Consider the following 18,150-nt stretch of genomic DNA (forward strand, 5'->3'; position numbering starts at 1 on the left):
TTGGATAACAGGTAAGTCTTAGGGCTTTTTAGGTTGAAGGAAAAATAAAAACAAACAAAAATTAGTAGGCTGTAACTTCCACAAATCAAGCACAGTTTTATATGTTCCTCCAAACAAATGCTGCTGTTGTGGTATTCTTACCACACTGACCCTCCTAGCAAACCAGGCTGTTTGAGTTCTCTTGTTTCTCAGCATCCTTCAGGGAAGGCTCAGGAAGCTTAGTCCCATCTGAACCTATGTATGCTTTCCATCTCTGCATCATCCTGTAGCAACAAATTTTGCTAGACTTGGTGGGAAATGTTTGTATCATCAGGAGTCTCTCTATTCTAGCATAGGAAAGAGTGAATAATTTTCCCCATTAGGTTTCTCTGAACTGTTAATGACTTTACATGTTTTCATAATGTTATTCTACCTCTTTCCACCGGTCATCTCCCTTGCTTGCATCTGTGCTCAATGGAACCGTCTTTCTTCCTCTTTCTGTACCTGCTGTCTGTGCCTGTGTTCCCCTTTCCTACCTCCCCAGGGCAACCAGAAATGTAGTAGAGCCTGCAAGATGCAACCACAAACCACCTTTGAAGAGTGAGTGAATAGTTACTAGTCCAGCTGCCAATTTGGAGTCCAATCCATAAGGACTTCAAAACGTCTAACCTCATTCTATACAGTTACTGTGCTGTTATAATATTTACTCACTGTGCATCACCTTGCATTTACCAATATTGAATATTTTCTGCCAGAAATCATACAAGATGGTAAGTTCTTTCTGTAGGTCTGTGCAGTTTTCTCAATAAATAACTTACAAATACGTCAAGGAAAAGAAATCTTAGCCTAACCCCTTTTGTGACCTTACTGGTAAACTCCCTTCCTCACAAAAAAAATGATAACTTATTCTTGTTGTTTTGGGTTTTTAATCTGATTGCTAACATAGGAAAGAATTTCCCCGTTTTATGGTACCACTTAGCTTCTTTGGGAGTTTTCAGTAAGGGACTTTGCTCAAACCTTAATTTCAAAAAATGTTTTAACAGTCAGCCAGATCAGCTGTAACCATGCAGGTATCAGTTCTTTCAGATATTTAATTAAGCTTGTCTTCATTCTTCAGAAGCGGTGTTTCATTCTTCCTCGTTTATCATGAAGGTGATATACAAGATAAAGTGATGCAGAAATGGGACTCCCAGGATTCTGTTCAGTGGATGCTACCACAGATTTTCATGGAGCCAGATCTGTGAGCAGAACAGATTCTGGTTTTGCTTCTGGTGGTGAGGTATTAATGAGGTGCTGTTGACTTCCTGTCCAGCCCTGGTAGCTTCTTACAGATTGATATCACATGCAGCACTTGATTTCTTCAAAACTAATTTTACATAATAGTTTTTGAAGGAGATAATAAGATGAGTAGTTTGAATTTCTTTAAACCTTTTCTGTAATAACTGTACAAATTAGTTGGTTAGTATTCCCTTTCAGAAGTTCTAAAGTTTAATAAGTTCCCTTATTAACTTGCCTTTAATAAATTCTCTTGCTAACAGTTGGGTTTGGGATAGAGTAGTCCCTGGGAAAGAATGATTCCAGGACGGAAACCTTGCTAATCTCTTCTATTGTGGATATTTAAATAGTAGTATCATTTGCTTTTTCTACTGTGATTTTTTTCCTCTGTACTGCTACTTCCTACTACTTTTCCTATGAGTTGGTGGTGTTATTTATTGTAAACTGTTAATATAGTTTGGCCCAGTTCTTTATTATATGTATTTCATACTTACGATGTACGGGATGGTTAGCGAAGCATGATAATATTATACAAACTATGTCTTTACAGACCAAAGGCTGTCATTCTTTCTTTCCCCCTTAAGTTCCAAGAGATGCCGGTGTTCTACAGGGCGTGAAAATCTGCAGCGTCAATGAGAGTATCGTCACAGAATAGCTTTCCTTTTAATTGCTAACATACTGCATTAGTTTGGGACTTAATAAGGTGCATTTATTATGCATGTATCATCAAGTGATCACCCATGAGAGGGATGGGTGGCAAGATGGGACGGTCAATAAACACTTTATTGTTGAGTTTATTTACCTATGAGAAAATCATGGATCTTCTGTCTGGCTTCCTATTTTGTATAGCATTTTGTATAGCTTTTCAGCCTTGCTAGGAAGGTAGTATGTAGCTGAATCTAGACGGCAAAATGCGCATAACTTTTTCAAAGAATTTTCAGAAGTTCTTTGCAACGAGCCACTAAAAGCTGTAGCTGGCCCATAACAAAAAAAACATTCAGTAAATTTGGATGCCTCCAAGAAAATCAGGCTTTGGGCTCTGTGCTAATATCCATTTATAGTCCTGGATTTGCCCCTAGAGCATTTGTTTGAGAAACAGGTATTGTCATCATTGGGTTGGGGTAATACCCGGTATCAGTACAGGCTGGGGGATGAAAGGATTGTGTGCAGCCCTGCCGAGAAGGACTTGGGGTACTGACAGACGAAAAGCTGGACATGAGCCGGCAACGTGCTCTCGCAGCCCAGACGGCCAACTGTATCCTGGGCTGCATCAAAAGAAGCCTGGCCAGCAGGTTGGGGGAGGTGATTCTGTCCCTCTACTCTGCTCTGGTGAGACCCCACCTGGAGTGTTGCATCCAGCTCTGGGGTCCTCAGTACAAGAAGGACATGGACCTGTTGGAGCGGGTCCAGAGGAGGGCCACAAAAATGATCAGAGGGTGGAGCACCTCTCTTATGAGGAAAGGCTGAAAGAGCTGGGGTTGTTCAGCCTGGAGAAGAAAAGGCTGCGCGGAAACCTTATTGCAGCCCTCTAGTACTTAAAGGGGGCTTATAAGAAAGATGGGGACAGACTTTTTAGCAGGGCCTGTTGCGATAGGACAAGGGGTAATGGTTTTAAACTAAAAGAGGGTAGATTCAGACTGGATATAAGGAAGAAATTTTTTACAATGAAGGTAGTGAAACACTGGAACAGGTTGCCCAGAGAGGTGGTAGATGTCCCATCCTTGGAAACATTCAAGGCCAGGCTGGATGGGGCTCTGAGCAACCTGATGTAGTTGTAGATGTCCCTGCCAATTGCAGGGGGGATGGACTAGATGACCTTTAAAGGTGCCTTCCATCCCAAAGCATTCTATGATTCTATGATCTATTCTGTGAAATCTGTATTAGCATTTGGCTTTATTTTTTATATGAATTCTTGTCTTTAAAAAGCTATCCTGGTATTTGGTTTAAAAAAGTTCGATATGACACAACCCATCGTATAGTTTTGTTGGTCTGTGACTTACAAAAAAAATTCTTTTCTGTTCATAGCTCTGTTCTTAAGGCATTGTAGCCATGACTAAGAGAGAGGCAGAGGAGCTGATAGAAATAGAAATTGATGGAACTGAGAAACAGGAATGCACTGAAGAAAGGTATGTACTGTCTTTGCTTTTTGGGGTCCTTAGGCTGCAATTCATTTATTTATTTGCTTTCTTTAATTGGTTTCAGATTTGTGGCTGCACACACTAAGTTTGGTTATTCAGATTTATTATTGGGTATTGTGTAATGATTCAGAGATGGCCATGGTTATGAAATAAGCACAAGTATTTTCTAGCTAGGCGAAAGAAGTAGCTTTAAAGTGGCAGAACTAACTGGCTCAGTATGATCTCTGTAATCCTGCTGTTGATTGTTTCCACAGTTTTTCAGCTTTCTTGCTGGATAAGAAGTTCTTAGTTTTGCTTGTGGTCTCTTCAGTTTTTCTGTTTCTTATCTAATTAAATGGTGGTTTTCTTGAGGTGGAGCTGTAGCTGCTATAGGAAACCAGTATAGTGCTATCATGTTCTTCAGTCTTAATCGCTTAAATCCGAAACTGTTTTGTTTATCTCTTGCTATGTTCTTAGTAGTTGTCTTCCCCTACTTTCATGTCTGTAGGAATATGTCTATGTGTACATGCTGCAAACCTTTCAGCTTCAGTGTATCCTTCTGTAATTGAGATGAACTTTTCAGTTTCTTCAGTCCGTTGCTTAACAGTTATACAGGGTCATTTGTTTTTAACAGAGCAGAAATGATGTTCTGTATCTATTGACTATATTGTTGTTAGGGCCATTGAAACTGCAAATACCAAAGTCTGATATCCTTTGACTTAATTACCTCAACCTGTTTTTTTCTTCCTAATGCTTCCCTCCTAATTTTTACAACTGCTTTTGAAAGCACAGAGAGGCAGTTAATGTGTTGGATAGAAATAGCTGAGGCTGGTAGGTGACCTGCTCCTTAAGTACCTGTTTTGGAGAACTGATTAAAAACCACTTATTAATTTCTTTTTATTCTGAGCTCCTTGTATATCTTTGCTGCTTACAAACCGACTATGTCTGTATACTTTGTGATTTCCTTCTGTGTAAATGCAGAGAGACCAACTGTCTAAGGTCATTGTTAAGACACGAGTCCCATGACATTGATGTTTATGAATGCCTACGCCAATACTGTCATCGTTTTAGTGCAGGACAACCATGATACGTGACTAATGTTTCCTTCAAGGCTCCATGTTACTGTAGTTCCTTCTGGTTCTCTCTTGTAAGCGTTAAGCTTATCCTTGTGCTGACTGGTGAAAAGACATGGACAATTACTCTGTATGAGAGTGGATGTTTTTTCCTTCTTTTTTCCCTGTCTGTTAAATTTCTGTGTTTGTTTTTAACTGGAATGTCTTTTAAATACAGTCTAGGCAAGGCTAATAGAATTAGTTTACTCTACGTGCAAGTTAATAATGTATAATATACTAATCATGACTTAATCTCTTGAAAACAGTGATCTGAAAATAATCTTGGTATTTAACCTAGCTTTTTAATGGTGACAGGGTAAAAGAAGAGTTACACAACCGTAAAATCAATGGGACCAGATTTAGTTATTCACTTTCTACTCAAGCTAAGAGTTCTTCTGTGTGGTATTAAGATTTCAGAGTCAGTATTACCTTTTACGTAGTTTACTTCTAATTTTTTTAAGTTTTCCTATACCTACTGTGTTAACATGTAGGTAATGATTTGTTGTATTAATTTGGTATTTAAGCATCGTTGAGCAAACCTACACCACAGCAGAATTTGTGAGTCAAGCTATTGACATCAATGAACCAATTGGAAATCTTAAGAAGTTGCTGGAACCCAGACTGCAGTGTTCCTTGGATGCACATGAAATTTGCCTGCAAGATATCCAGGTAAATTGAAAGGCTATGAAAGATTTAACCTCTTAATGGAGAAGCGTTTTACATACTTTGTCCCTTTCTTCCATTGTTCGTGGAATTCATGCTTCATTTGGTATGTTAATTACAATTAAGAGTTTAATTTTATGTCCGGTTCATTATCATCAGACTATTTAATATTTACACACTAATGCAGTGTGAATAAAATAAAAATATTTCAGGGTTCCTGGGGTGAGGGTAAGAAAGCAAAAATTTACTACCTTGCAAGTGAAAGAAAAATGAGGGCAACAACAATACTATCTTCTCTTGAGGTAGCCTGCATCATTTGTTGCTGCCTGAACTTCTGTGACTAATCTTGTTTTGAATCTGAATAAAGCGAGTAGGTATTTATACTATTCAGATGCATAGGTAGCAAAATATTACTCAAGAAATTACACACACACACACACACACACTATTTTTATGGGCATCACCACATGTTAGACAGTGTAACTGTTTCGCATTGTGTTTTGGGTGCATGTTTTATTTGTAGTTATAATCAGACATCTGTGGCTTCTCCAGAAACAACAGGGAGAATACTGCTTTAAAGACAAGAATTTTTATGAAGGTGTTAAAAACTGAGAAAAGGAACTGTAGATACTTTTCACAAATTGAAGGTACTTCCAGGTATTGCATTGCTTTTTTTAGGTTAAAAAATGTCCCTGTAAGTGAAACTACCTTAAACGGGACAGGGTGGCGAGTTTCAAATTCCGATCAAATTCTTTGTGTCATGTACTCTGTCTACGTAGTACTAAAAACATTTCCACGCTTCTTCAGAAAATTTGCTGCAGACACTAAGTGTTTCTGAAGTTTAAAGGAGAATAAGTTTCTTATAACTGTGAGACTAATACATATTTTTAATTTTTTTTTTTTTCTTTTATCAAGCTGGACCCAGATCGAAGCCTTTTTGATCAAGGAGTAAAAACAGATGGAACAGTGCAACTCAGTGTGCAAGTAATATCTAGGCAAGGTAAGCAGATATGTTTGTCTGTTGTACAGACAAATTAATATTGTAGGAGTGCTTGTGAGCAAACCTAATCCCCTAGTGTTTCTAGCTGTAAAATTGAGAAAACACTGAATGGTCACATAGCTTAAGAATGTCTCTTTCATTGTGTACTGTGGTTATAAGTAGTAGTAATTAAAATAAATGTCACGGATTGATGCTATTTGACATGTTTTTTATAGTAATTTCATATCAATTTCTAAGTAAAAAAAATGAACAACAACAACAAAAAAAACCACAACAAAACCAAACCCCAAACAAATCTCAGTCAAATAGTGACAGTTACAGTATGAGGTTTAATTCATTAAGGGTGAGTAGTTACTCATGCCAGACCAAGTATCTAAGCAGACAAAAGATTTTTGTCTAAATCGGTGACAATTTCATCTTTGTGAGGTGAGTGAGCTTGTATGCTCTGCGAACAATTAGATTATGAGAGTATATGTAGCTAACTGAAAATTGGTATGAAAGGCTGGGATCACTATCTATTGTCTGTTTTCTTCGGATGAGAAGTCAGAGTAAACCATTGTGACAGAGGAGCATTAACCAGGTGGGTAGGGATTTGTTGATGCATAGTTTTTATTTGCTTGCAGTATCAGGTATGACAGGATTTCCCCTTGTTGAGTCCTCAGGAATTAGTAGCTTCATTGTTTTGCTTTTTGTCCTGTTGTTCTCCTTCGCCCCCTCCATATGTCTTGAGTGGAAGGACTGCCACCACTCACTGAAGACAATGTTCGTGTTGGGCTCTAGGCACAGCTACAGATGTTTGTTGCCATATTTTCAAACAGTGACAACACGTTTCTACTGGAGTAGGGTATCTTTGATTATCAGTTTTGAGTTATGTCAACAAAGCAGATTAGCAAAATTTGGGGAGCACGTTTTGTTTTCTTGTGGCTTCAGTGTAGATTACACAGAAGAAAGCCTTTCTGTTTTGTATTAACAGTGTTGAGACTGATGATTTGCATTTAATGCTGAGTATCAGGTGACTAGTGCTAGGTTGAATCCTCAGCTCCCTGTATGTAATGGGGATTGAACTACCTTTCTGGTTTTAAAAATAGGGTAGAAATATCCTTCAGGGAACTAGAATAACTGGTCTTAATTCATGCCCCCTAACTTGTAGTATGCAGTGCTCAGACTTCCATTTTCAAAAGGATGCAAGTGATAAGTATCTTCACTATTATCTTCTGTTTTCTTCCTGTGGTTTTTTTTTTCTTCAGTAATGTAAAACTGAGGTGCATGACCATATAGCACAAGGAGCTGCCTTCCCCTTTCCCCACCCCCCCGCCCTTAAAAGAAACACCTGAGTATTAAGTACTTTTGTATAAGTTCGGAACGATCCTCAGTGTTGTTTTTCAGACCATGATACTTGACACTTAAGCAACTCATAAGAAATCTGTCTGTTGAAGACAAGTAAAATATGGCAGGACAGAATATCAGAAAACAAACAGCATGGATATAAATAATAAAAGGAAGATATTTGGATCACTAACACGGAAATGGACTTGTTACTCTGACTGTAGTTTCCCTTTGAGCCAGAGGGAAAAAACAGTTTCTTATGCCATCCACATATTTTTCTTGTATGGAAGAGGTATTGAAAGATTCTTAATTTACTTATTTTTATTTTTTCCCAGGGTGTATAATACATAGAATTGTATAATATATAGAATATAGCTAGCGGTAATCAGTGATGCTAATCCTTGTGATGGATTGGACTCCCTTATTTCTTAAGAGAAAAGCTGTTATGTCAGTTCAAGTGTTCTATCAAATTTTGATTAGCCATCTGAAATTCAAAGGAGTAAACACCAGCTGAAATATAGTCCATTGTAGTTCTTTTATAGCATTTCATACAAAGATATCTTAATATAAGTTACAACAGATAAAATATCAGTCCTGTTTATTCTTTTTACTAGAAAGATGATTCTGTCACTCCACCTTGCCTTAACTCCTTTCTCCTGGTTTGAAGAATGGAGATGTATATGTTTTCCTGCCATTGTGAGAACAGTAATTTTGAGTGCAGCCCGGTTCTGTACTGCTCTGAACTAAGCCTCTCGCAAGTCTATGGAGATCTGAGTAACTGCGTTGCATCATATGTCAAAGAATTGGAAAAAAGCTTTAATTTTGAAGACCTCCATAGCAAATATTTTGGTGGTATTTTGTTGGTTTTGGTTTTGTTTTTTTTTAATCCAGACACAAGTTACATCTGATCAAGGCTTTCTCCTGCCTGTCTGACTATAGATAATATCAGGTTAACGTTTTGCCATCCTTAAGCTGTTAAGGTTGAGCAATGAGTTTATTTTTCTTGAGGTATGATACAATGGATTCTGACCCTATCTTTAGTTGCTTGCCTTTTTTTTTTTTTTAAAAAAAAAAAAAAAAGAAACGGGTAGGGGTGGAGGGAAGATAAACTTTTCAGGTTGTAAATTCCAGTGCTGGGTGTGTGGCATAGGTTGAAATCTTTTTTGGGAAAACTTCAGGGGTGGAAGATCTGGCTGGCAGTCTGTCACCTGAAGGAATGTTTTCTTGCTTTTTCTACTTCCTTAATCAACGGAGTAGAGGCAAGCTTGAATGGAAGATGAACTGTTGGAGACAGAGATACTAGTATGAGAGCAGCAATCTCTTGACAGTCGGATTTGAGCAATAGGAGGAGAGAGACCTATATTATGGAGGTGGACAATGTAGTTTTGCTTTCTATTTCTTGTTTGCGAAGTATACAAACAGATAGTCCAGTTAACCTGCCATTCAAGTCATTCACATACTGCGTACACAAACTTAAAGGAGTCAAGGCTGTGTTTGTGAATGAAAGTGTCTGTGGCTGCTGTTTGTGTTGAGCTCAGTTCTGTCTGTTACGCACACCCAAAACACACCTGCAAGATTAGCATTTTCCCAAACAGATGCTGTTCCACCTACTTTTAAATGCTTGACTGATATAAGAGGTTAGTGTCTAGCTGCTTTGAGAATTTCTGAGCATGTGTATGTAGCTGTGCTATATAGATACTTACACGGATTTTGGACTAAGTGGTGGTTAAGCACAAAAGGTTCTTTGGATTTAGGTAGCTGAAGTCTGAGTCCTGTTTTAAGTGTGTAACTCGTCGTTTGACTGTGGTTTCTAAACAGTTTTTTGCAATAACTATTTTTAGTGTGTAAAGGAACAATTCGTAAGTGTAATGAAACATATTGATTTAGATTAAAGGTGCAGTTTGACTAATGCCCTGTCTCTGGCTGTGGTTAATACTTGACATTTCAAGGAAAAAAAAAAAAAAACAACCAACAGGTCAGCCTGTAGGTCAGTCTTAACCCTAGTATATTCTCTGGCTTCAGACAATTAGCAGTAAAGGAGCTTATACTGGCAACATCTGGACATGTCCCAATAGCTAATATCCTTGAATTTTTGTACTTTTTGTACCAGTTTATACTTCTGGGGTGTGTGACGTTGTCACATTGTGTTCCACAACTTACGTGCTGTCCAAGGAAGACTGGACATCTGTTTTCTTATGCAGTAGGTAAAAGGAGAGATGTGAGAAGAGATGCAGACAAACCCAGTGAATTAATATTGATCTAACGTTGCAGTAGGTCAGGTGGCAGACTGTTACTTCACAACATTTTTACTTATAAGCTGATTCCTCTACAGAGACTCATCGCTTTGATCTCCATGTTTGCACTATGGATAAAGCAGTAGATTCACAGTTCTTCTGACATGTCATTATTTGACAGATCGTGAATTATTTTGTTGAGCAATAGTGAACTGATCCTCTCTAGAAGCTTTTTTCTTTACTTTCTTTTTTGAAGATCAGAAATAGAATCTTAACCCTTAGTGTTTTCCCTTACCCATTTCTATCTGACTTTAAAACAAGCCTGTTCTGTACATGTTAATCTTAGATGGCCTAGCTAAAACACTTACTCTCCTAAGTAAGGGACTTATTTGCTTTTTCTTCATGTTTGCTTCTTCATCTAATCAACCACTTACTGGTTGTTTACATGTATTGTTACTTCCTTAATTTCGTATTGCTGCATGTTGTACTTACAGTCTTTATAGTGTTCCCTTTCTAATATTTTTCTCAAGCTGAATTCCTTTTAAAGTCTAGAGGAATACTTGTCTGAAAAAGACTTGGTTTGTTCTTACTTGTACTACAGGTAAGTACTCCATTTGTTTTCCCTTATAAACTGTGAATGGCTTGTGGTTTTAGCTTTTAAGACCGTCACCTACAGAACCTACCATCTCACAATAAGCTGTAACATAGATTAGACAGGAGGGACTCAAGGTAATATCTTATGGCACAAGATACTGAAGTTATTCTGGCCATGTGATGTTCTGTGCATCCTACTTTCAACTGCCTAACACTAGTCAAGGTTTTCCAAGTCATAATAAAAGGGAATTTTACAGATTTTTTTTTTTTTATGTGCAAATATGTTTGATAAAAATGTCTTAAAGAAGTGTGGTTGTTAGTTGTTATTATAATGGAATTTATATGTCACAAAAACTGAAAGCATTTCTTTCTGTTTAGCATATTATAATAACAAGAACCATCTTCTATACGATGTCAGAAATTTGGTGAGGCACCAGTTGGACAAAATACCTTCTCAGAAGATGACGGAGTAGCATTAGTGAATGTGTTCTTTATTGCTGCAGAATAGATACAGACATATCTTCCAACTCCGTGTTGTAATATCTTAAATGACAGACATAAAACCAAAATAGCTGATGAAGCTTAAAACACGAAGAATTTTCTAGTTTTCTTTTAACTTGCTGTTGAACACACTGCCTCTTGCAGGGTACCGAAAGAAAATGTTAACTCCTGTGTGTAGACTGCAGAGATATCAGGGAAACACTGTAAAAGCTGAAAGAAATGCCTCTTGGTTGGGGGAAAGAGGTGGATGCTTGTTCTGTTTTTCTGGGGTTTGCTTTCTTTTTCTTTGGTTCAGTATATTTCTTATGGACCAAAGTACTCGTTCTTTATGCCCATATGCTGAACATTCTGTTCAAGATATGTGAAATGGATCACCTAAATAGAACAAGAAGCTGTAATACTGGGGGAGGAAAGAGGGACAGCTTTGTATTTGCCTTATTAAAGTATATACTGTATAATAGAATATGTCGTTCTAATTTAGGACACTTGCAGAAATTTGATGATGCTTTTGTGTCATGCTTCTTTCCTAAGTATGCTAACACCTATTAATCAGAAAGCTTTAAAGCAATGTTTTTGTCATATTTGCATTGCTGTCTTTTAAGTTTTGTGTGCATTCTTTCTATACCTAGGGATAGAGCCCAAGTTAAACATCCTTGAAATCGTGAAGCCTGTGGAGACTGTGGAGGTAGTGATTGATCCAGATGCTCATCATGCAGAGGCTGAAGCTCACCTTGTTGAGGAAGCTCAAGTGATAACCTTGGATGGAACAAAACATATTACAACAATTTCAGATGAAACCTCTGAACAAGTGACGCGATGGGCTGCAGCGTTGGAAGGCTACCGAAAGGAGCAGGAGCGCCTTGGAATACCCTATGGTAAGAACATATCACTCTGTGTGTGTGTGTGTGCGCGCGTGTGTGTTCAGGTAGGGGCTGGGTTCTTTTGTTCGTTTGGTGTTTCTTTTGTTCGATTGGTGTTTTTTCATAAATGATAATTCATTTTGGTTATATAATTAAAGTGCTCCAATACCTCAGAGAAGGCTTCTCATGGTATGGGTAAGTACAATGCAAATATCTGCATAAGAAAAGGCTAAAGAGAAGTAGAATCAATGCTTGTAAGAGTTTTATTAAAATAGTGCTTTTTGCTCCATAACCTTCGTGTCATTGCAGTTTTTAGAAAGCAGTTCTCTTTTTCCTCCCCTTCTTAAAAATGTGTATGTTCGTGGTAAAGCTCTTTTTCATGTGTGTCTGAATTTGAACTAGACTCAGTACTTGGTGGGGGTTGCCTCTAAAGATACTGAAACAAATTGTTCATGGGTTGTAGGGTGCCAAGTATGGTGTTAAATCAGATTTTGCATAGAAAGCCATACTTGACTTTAACATACTGGAAAAAGATGATTCAGACCTGAATATAAGTATTCTGGTAGGTCGTCATCTCTTTTGAATTAATGTTGTTACTTAGCAGGCTGCTAATTTAATGTTAGCTTAGAAGCATCATCTCTGAATGCCTGCTTGGGATTCAACTGAAACTGTGGGTTTTAGACCTACATCATGTTCAGGAGATTATCCAACTGAGTTGCTTGTTGTGACTTGCAGAAACGTACTGTCAAGGCATAATCAGCACATGAAGCTGTAGTATCTAAGTAGACCTGGAATATATTTGGCAAGTGGGATATTTGGAAGTGTTTAAGAATTCCAGTTGAAGTCACAGGTCTTTGCAGGACATGTAGCTTGCCAATATTTTGAGTGTATTTTTGATAACTAAAGCAATGGCTTTTTCATGCCTTTTTGTTGTTCTCATTGGCAAGCACTTCCAAAATAGTTTTCATCATGCTATGTCTGTTGATAATCAGGGATTTGACGCAACGTATTTGAAAAAAAAAAAAAAGTGAGGCGTTATCAGGAGCAGACTGATATTTTTGAGCATGCTCTCCCATTAATATAAGAAAAAAATTACTTAAAACCATGTTGTTGTTATGTTGAATAATGTTGTTAATAAACTTTAATAATGTTGCTGCTTTAAGAAAACCCTATAACCCACAACTGTGACTTTTAAGGTTTAATGTCTTTTGTGTCATGGGAGTGCAGATTTTCCAGGAAAATCATACTGGTTCATTATGGCAGAGATCTCTGTATTAAGAATAATAATGTTCTCTTGATATCAGAAAAATGTTCTAAACTGCCTCCCTAGAAATAATAACATTTAAAATGTTATCTGAGTTGATGTTGCAGTGACTTGGGTTGAAATAAGGCACCATGAAGTTCTATGTTAGGATGCTGTTGTAACTTTCTGAGAATAAAGAATGTTCTTAAGGTTCTTATGTAGTCCCCAAAAAAAGCCTTTCCCCCCCCCCCAACATTTATAAATATACCTCTTAAAAAATAGAAAAAGAGGCCAGTTTCCTTCAAAGAGTTGTGAGGCTTGGTTCTGTGAAGTTCTCTGAAATTATGCATCTGAAATTATTCTTTGAATCTTTTCAAAAGGCAGGGTATGTTGATATTAAAAGTCAAGTCCAGTCAGTTAATAATCATCATCCAGAAATGTAGTGGTTCAGTATCTTCATCCTTACAGGTTTCTCTGTTTTGCTGCAAATGGGAAATTAGCTTTTAGCAGGTCTTTAAAATGTTGTGGCTTTCCCTATGTGTTATGTTTTGGTGAGTTTTACTAGAGATTACAAATTCTCAGCTGTTAAAGGTATTTCTGCTAACAGAATCCAAAAATTTTGTACCATTGCAAAGGTCCCTAGGAAGAAGGCAGATATTGTATGAGAAATAAAGCCAGAAAAGGGAGCAGCAGAAAGCTTGGAAACCATGGAACTGGTTAGAGAAAGCAATGATTCATGTTACCTTGCAGATTATATTCTCTCAATGAGAACAAATTACCAGCTTTTTGATGAAAATTGACTGCTGATAACGTTTTGAAGACCAAAACCCTTTTGGTGTGGCTTTTCCCAAAGAGTTATGTTGCATGGTTTTTGGTAGCATCAGTGAAAAATGATGCAATGTTACTGTCCTTTATGAAGCAAAATGGAATTTGTGGCTCCTAGATAATGTTTATAGACTTAGAAAGCTTTGCTTTCTTTAATTCTTAAAATAAAAGCTTGTCAAGGTGACATCTGTTTGGGGTATCATAATTTAAAAATGTGTAATTGTTCTGCTCCTGTTTTTGCCCTTGAAACAGGGAAAGTAAATATCCCTGCTTCAGTGTCTGTTTCCAGTTTGTACGCATTGATATGTTTTAATGTATTTCATACAACATTAACAAAGTTTTGAAGATGATACTTAGATTTACCCATCCTCTTTTTAGCTTATTCACACTGATACTGCTTGAAACAACAGACTTTTTATGTTAAAATGTCTTGAATCAACAAATCATGTATTGCACATATCTTCAGTTGATTATTTATTACCATTTCTATATGTTCCTCTACTGTGTGAGTTGCCTATACTTTTGTGTGTTTGGCACTGGCATTTAAAAGATGTGCATGTTGTGTTCTGTTGAAATGTCAAACAGGCATCCCAAAACTTGATGCTGTGGCTTGTTCGATTCAAATGCAGGCATACATTGGGTCCTATTGTATCAAATCTTGTTTTAATGGTTTATTTAATGAGGTCTTTCTAGATGCGGTGTATTACACTTACTGTTTTATATTTTTTTATATATATATAGTTCATTTTCATTAGCCCACCTATGTGGTGGGTTGATCCCAGCTGGCAGGTGAGCCTCTACCCAGTCACTTGCTCACTTCCCCTCCAGAGGTGTGGGGGAAAGAATCAAAAGGGCCAAAGCGAGTTAGAAAGAAAAAATCATGGGTCTAGATAAAGACAATTTAATAAGCTTTCCTGGCTGCATCCCCTCCAAGTTTCTTGCGTGCCCCCAGCCTACTCGCTGGGGTGGCCGAGTGAGAAACAGAGAAGGCCTTGTGTCGGAGTCCAATACTGTCTGACCAGGTTCTTTTAGATATTCCATGCGTGGAGGGTGTAATGGTTAATATCAAATTTACTTGAAGATGGCTGATGTTACATGGGATTTCTGATTTAGCAGAGTGATACAAATTATACTAAAAACACAATACAAAGGGAAGTTACACTTAGAAAAATACAGTAATTGCAATACACTGTTCAATCACAATACCAGCGTGATTCCCATTACCGGTCTCTATATTATGCTCACCATCATGATGCTGGGTGTCCCCAGTTGCTGGGAAGGAATACATGGGTTGAACCCAGGCCAAGCCCGTTGCTCTCTTCAGAATTCTTTTGCTAGTTGTCTAGTTTGTGTACTCTGTGTTGGGCTGAGCAATATATTCACTCCCCACATGCTGGTCTGGCTGACTCAGGGAGACTTTTATGCCACCAGTTGATCCACTCAGCTGTTGATAGTTGTTTTTCTAAAACAAAAGCCACCCTCTGTCTCCTTTTTGTTGAGATAAAGTCAGCTTCTTTGCATTATTCTCTGAGCTGCATGGACACTTCATCCTTGCCCATCTCCTCTGAGCCCTCTTCCATTGTAGGGGAGTCACGTTCCACCCCTCGGGCTTCAGTCAGTCACACCTTGACTCTGCAAGCACTGCTCAGCAGTAGCTAAAACATCAGTGTGTTACCAGCACTGCTTTGGTCACCAACCTAAAACACAGAGCCATAAGGGCTGCTATAAAGAAAATTAACTCCATCCTAGCCAAACCCAGTATGAGGGTGATTTTAAATAGTTTAGAAACTGGGATAATGTGAATGAGTTTAGAATGTAATATTTCATCATAATCACGTGCTGATCAACATATTTGAGGAAGAGCATCCTGGTGTGAGAGAGACTACTCTTTTTTGAAACTAAAGACCTATGGAAAAAGAAAAATAATTATTTTCTGTGTTTGAGAAGTGTCAGGCGTAGTTCTGATGTAAAAGTTTTTGCTAAAGAAAATCCCTTTTTTGCCCTTTCATCTCTCCACCAAGCAACACCACTCCATCAGCATTTTAAGAGGAGTCAACTTTCCATCCAGTCAGATTTGGTCACGATAACTATACTTATTGATGTTAAGTATTTTCTTGTATGGAAGTTATTATATAATTGAAAACATACCATCACTGGACTTTAACTGAATAGCAGCATAGACTGGCCTAGAAGCAGGCCCTCTTTAAAAAATAAATCAATAATTAGATAACAAGAACCCCCTAAATAAAGTTTTTTAAAAGGCCTTCAGAAAAGGTCACCAAAAAATGAACTCTGGGTTACGCTTATTTGAATGCTATGGATTAGTAGCCCCTTGTATTTCATTCTTGTTGTCAGTTACAGTGAGGACTAGCTCTGTACCCTCAGTGAGGAGGAACCTTGCAGTATATAATGGGATGATTTGCAGTTTTGTCTCTCTTTTCCCAGACCCGGTGCAGTGGTCGACAGACCAGGTGCTCCACTGGGTGGTGTGGGTGATGAAGGAGTTCAGCATGACTGACATTGAGCTCAATGCGCTCAGCATTCCCGGGCGGGAGCTCTGCAGCCTCAGTCAAGAAGACTTCTTCCAGCGCGTCCCGCGGGGAGAAATCCTCTGGAGCCATTTGGAGCTTCTTCGAAAGTGTATGGGAGATTTTTTCTGTAACTGATTTTACTTATTCCCTCCTTCTCCTTTTTTTTTTTTTTTTCCCCTTCTTTAAAGATGAAACAATTGCGAGCAGTTGTTTTTCCTCTATTTAATATTGGCAGTAAAAATGAGGGCATCAATACGAGATAACAGGAGGTATTAGTGAGAATGTCTGCAGTTATGAAACATGTCTGCATACTAAACGCTGTTTGCCTGCCTTTCATCAAACTTCATAACTAATAGGGAGGAAGTAGTGACTGATGATTCCTCCTTTGTTTTAATAAAGATTTTTAGTTTGTGCATCTCCTGAATTTGACAGTTTTATAATTAAATATTGATTGTGAGTTATTTAATGTACATCTCTGTGTCATACAGAAATGAAGATTATTAAGCGTAGGCAGTGAAATCCTTAGATTGTACACCACACGACTGATAAGTGATGCACTGTATGTGTATAATACAATAATTTATATGTGCATTTCACATTTACCGTGCTTGGATGTAACTTGGCAGACTAAAAACTATTTCCATCTTTGTTTACATGATGTAGCTAAAGGTTTTAGGGCATGGAGAATGCATAAGATACCTTGAAATTCACCCTGTACATCCTTACTTCTAAAAATTGAATGACAGACATTAAATGTCTCTACTTATAAGACCATGAGCTATGCATGTGTCTTGCAAACTGATACCAAATTTTGGCTTTTTTCCTCTATGCAATATGAAAGTTTTTGATCTTCAGGTGACTTGAAATTTGTGGGTTGAATAAAAACTGACTATTTTTTTTTTTTTTCTAATTTGCAGATGTGTTGGCTAGCCAGGAACACTCTGGAGAAATAGCAACTGTTACTATTGATCAGCGTAAGTGCTTCTGCCAGCAGTTAATTCACACAATTAACTGTGTGCAAGTTTAGCACTCTGCTTCGGTTCAGCGCTATAATAGTACAACATCTAGAAAATCAATCGAGAGAGTAGTTTTCCTTGGTGAGGGGAGGAGGGCATACTTTAAACTTCAAAGCAGAATGTTGGGTTTCTCAATGTTTTGTTCTTGGCTGAAAGGTCGTGTATGACCTGAACTATGAAAGTTTCTAACCTTTATTTTGGATGGTGGGTTTTCCGCTCTCTTGAAATAAGCTGTCTAGGATACATAGTTGAGATCTTGAGTTGTTTTGGTTTTTTAGGTTATGTATTGCATTAATGAATAGATATATTAAAATGTTACGATTTCAAAAGAAAGCGTATCCAAAAACTGAAAGGGAGTGTGGAAGAGAGGACTTGCTTGGAAAGCAATACTAGAAAAAATACGTTGAAGTAACTTTCTGGTTATTTGAAACTCATTCTTCCAGCTGAAGCCGTGTCATGAATTATTAAAATGAATCCATTTCCAGAAGACTTGTAAGCAGCTTATATGTTAAATAGGTAGACAGTGTGTTACATCCTGGGTTTGTGTCTAGTTAAAACAACCTAGAATGGGGCATTTGCGTCCTCTTAACCATTGCAATAGAAGGGTATTTAATTGCTGTTTGAATAGCAGGTATGCAGGGTTGTACAGTGACTACAGAGAAAAGTGCATTAGGGTAGATCATATGGGAACAGCATAAAGATGAAAAAAAAGGCATGAGAGGGTTTTTTTTATGGAAACATGTAATCCACATAGTAAACTGAAGCTGATGTTTTAACTGTAACGTGGCATCTCTATTATGAGTCTAAAACCACAATTTCCACTGTAAGAGGTAAAAAGTCTTTAAATTATTTGTAGCATTGTGACTTATGCAGT

At 37.7% G+C, this 18,150-nt stretch overlaps 1 protein-coding gene across 17 annotated transcripts in view; it reads left to right on the forward strand.

Moving 5' to 3' along the window:
* Positions 1-18,150, forward strand: part of GABPA (GA binding protein transcription factor subunit alpha) — a 42,616-nt gene that overhangs the window by 1,436 nt on the left and 23,030 nt on the right. For 13 of the 17 annotated variants that reach the window (XR_015705148.1, XM_087759199.1, XM_087759205.1 and 10 more), the window contains exons 2-7: positions 3,280-3,380; positions 5,008-5,152; positions 6,062-6,146; positions 11,431-11,676; positions 16,175-16,369; positions 17,178-17,234. Coding sequence is in view for 16 of the 17 variants with exons in the window: in XM_087759199.1 (XP_087615325.1) it covers positions 3,304-3,380; positions 5,008-5,152; positions 6,062-6,146; positions 11,431-11,676; positions 16,175-16,369; positions 17,178-17,234 (805 nt within the window). In the remaining variant the exon portion in view is untranslated. Of the gene's footprint in view, positions 1-1,096; positions 1,270-1,936; positions 1,958-3,279; positions 3,381-5,007; positions 5,153-6,061; positions 6,147-11,430; positions 11,677-16,174; positions 16,370-17,177; positions 17,235-18,150 lie in introns of those variants that run through there. The other 4 variants (XM_087759204.1, XM_087759201.1, XM_087759202.1 and 1 more) reach the window with 4 other exon arrangements.

The sequence above is a fragment of the Nipponia nippon genome, unplaced genomic scaffold, assembly GCF_047370975.1.
Source record: "Nipponia nippon isolate SJK-2023a ecotype South Korea unplaced genomic scaffold, ASM4737097v1 scaffold_2, whole genome shotgun sequence".
NCBI classification, from domain to species: Eukaryota; Metazoa; Chordata; class Aves; order Pelecaniformes; family Threskiornithidae; genus Nipponia; species Nipponia nippon.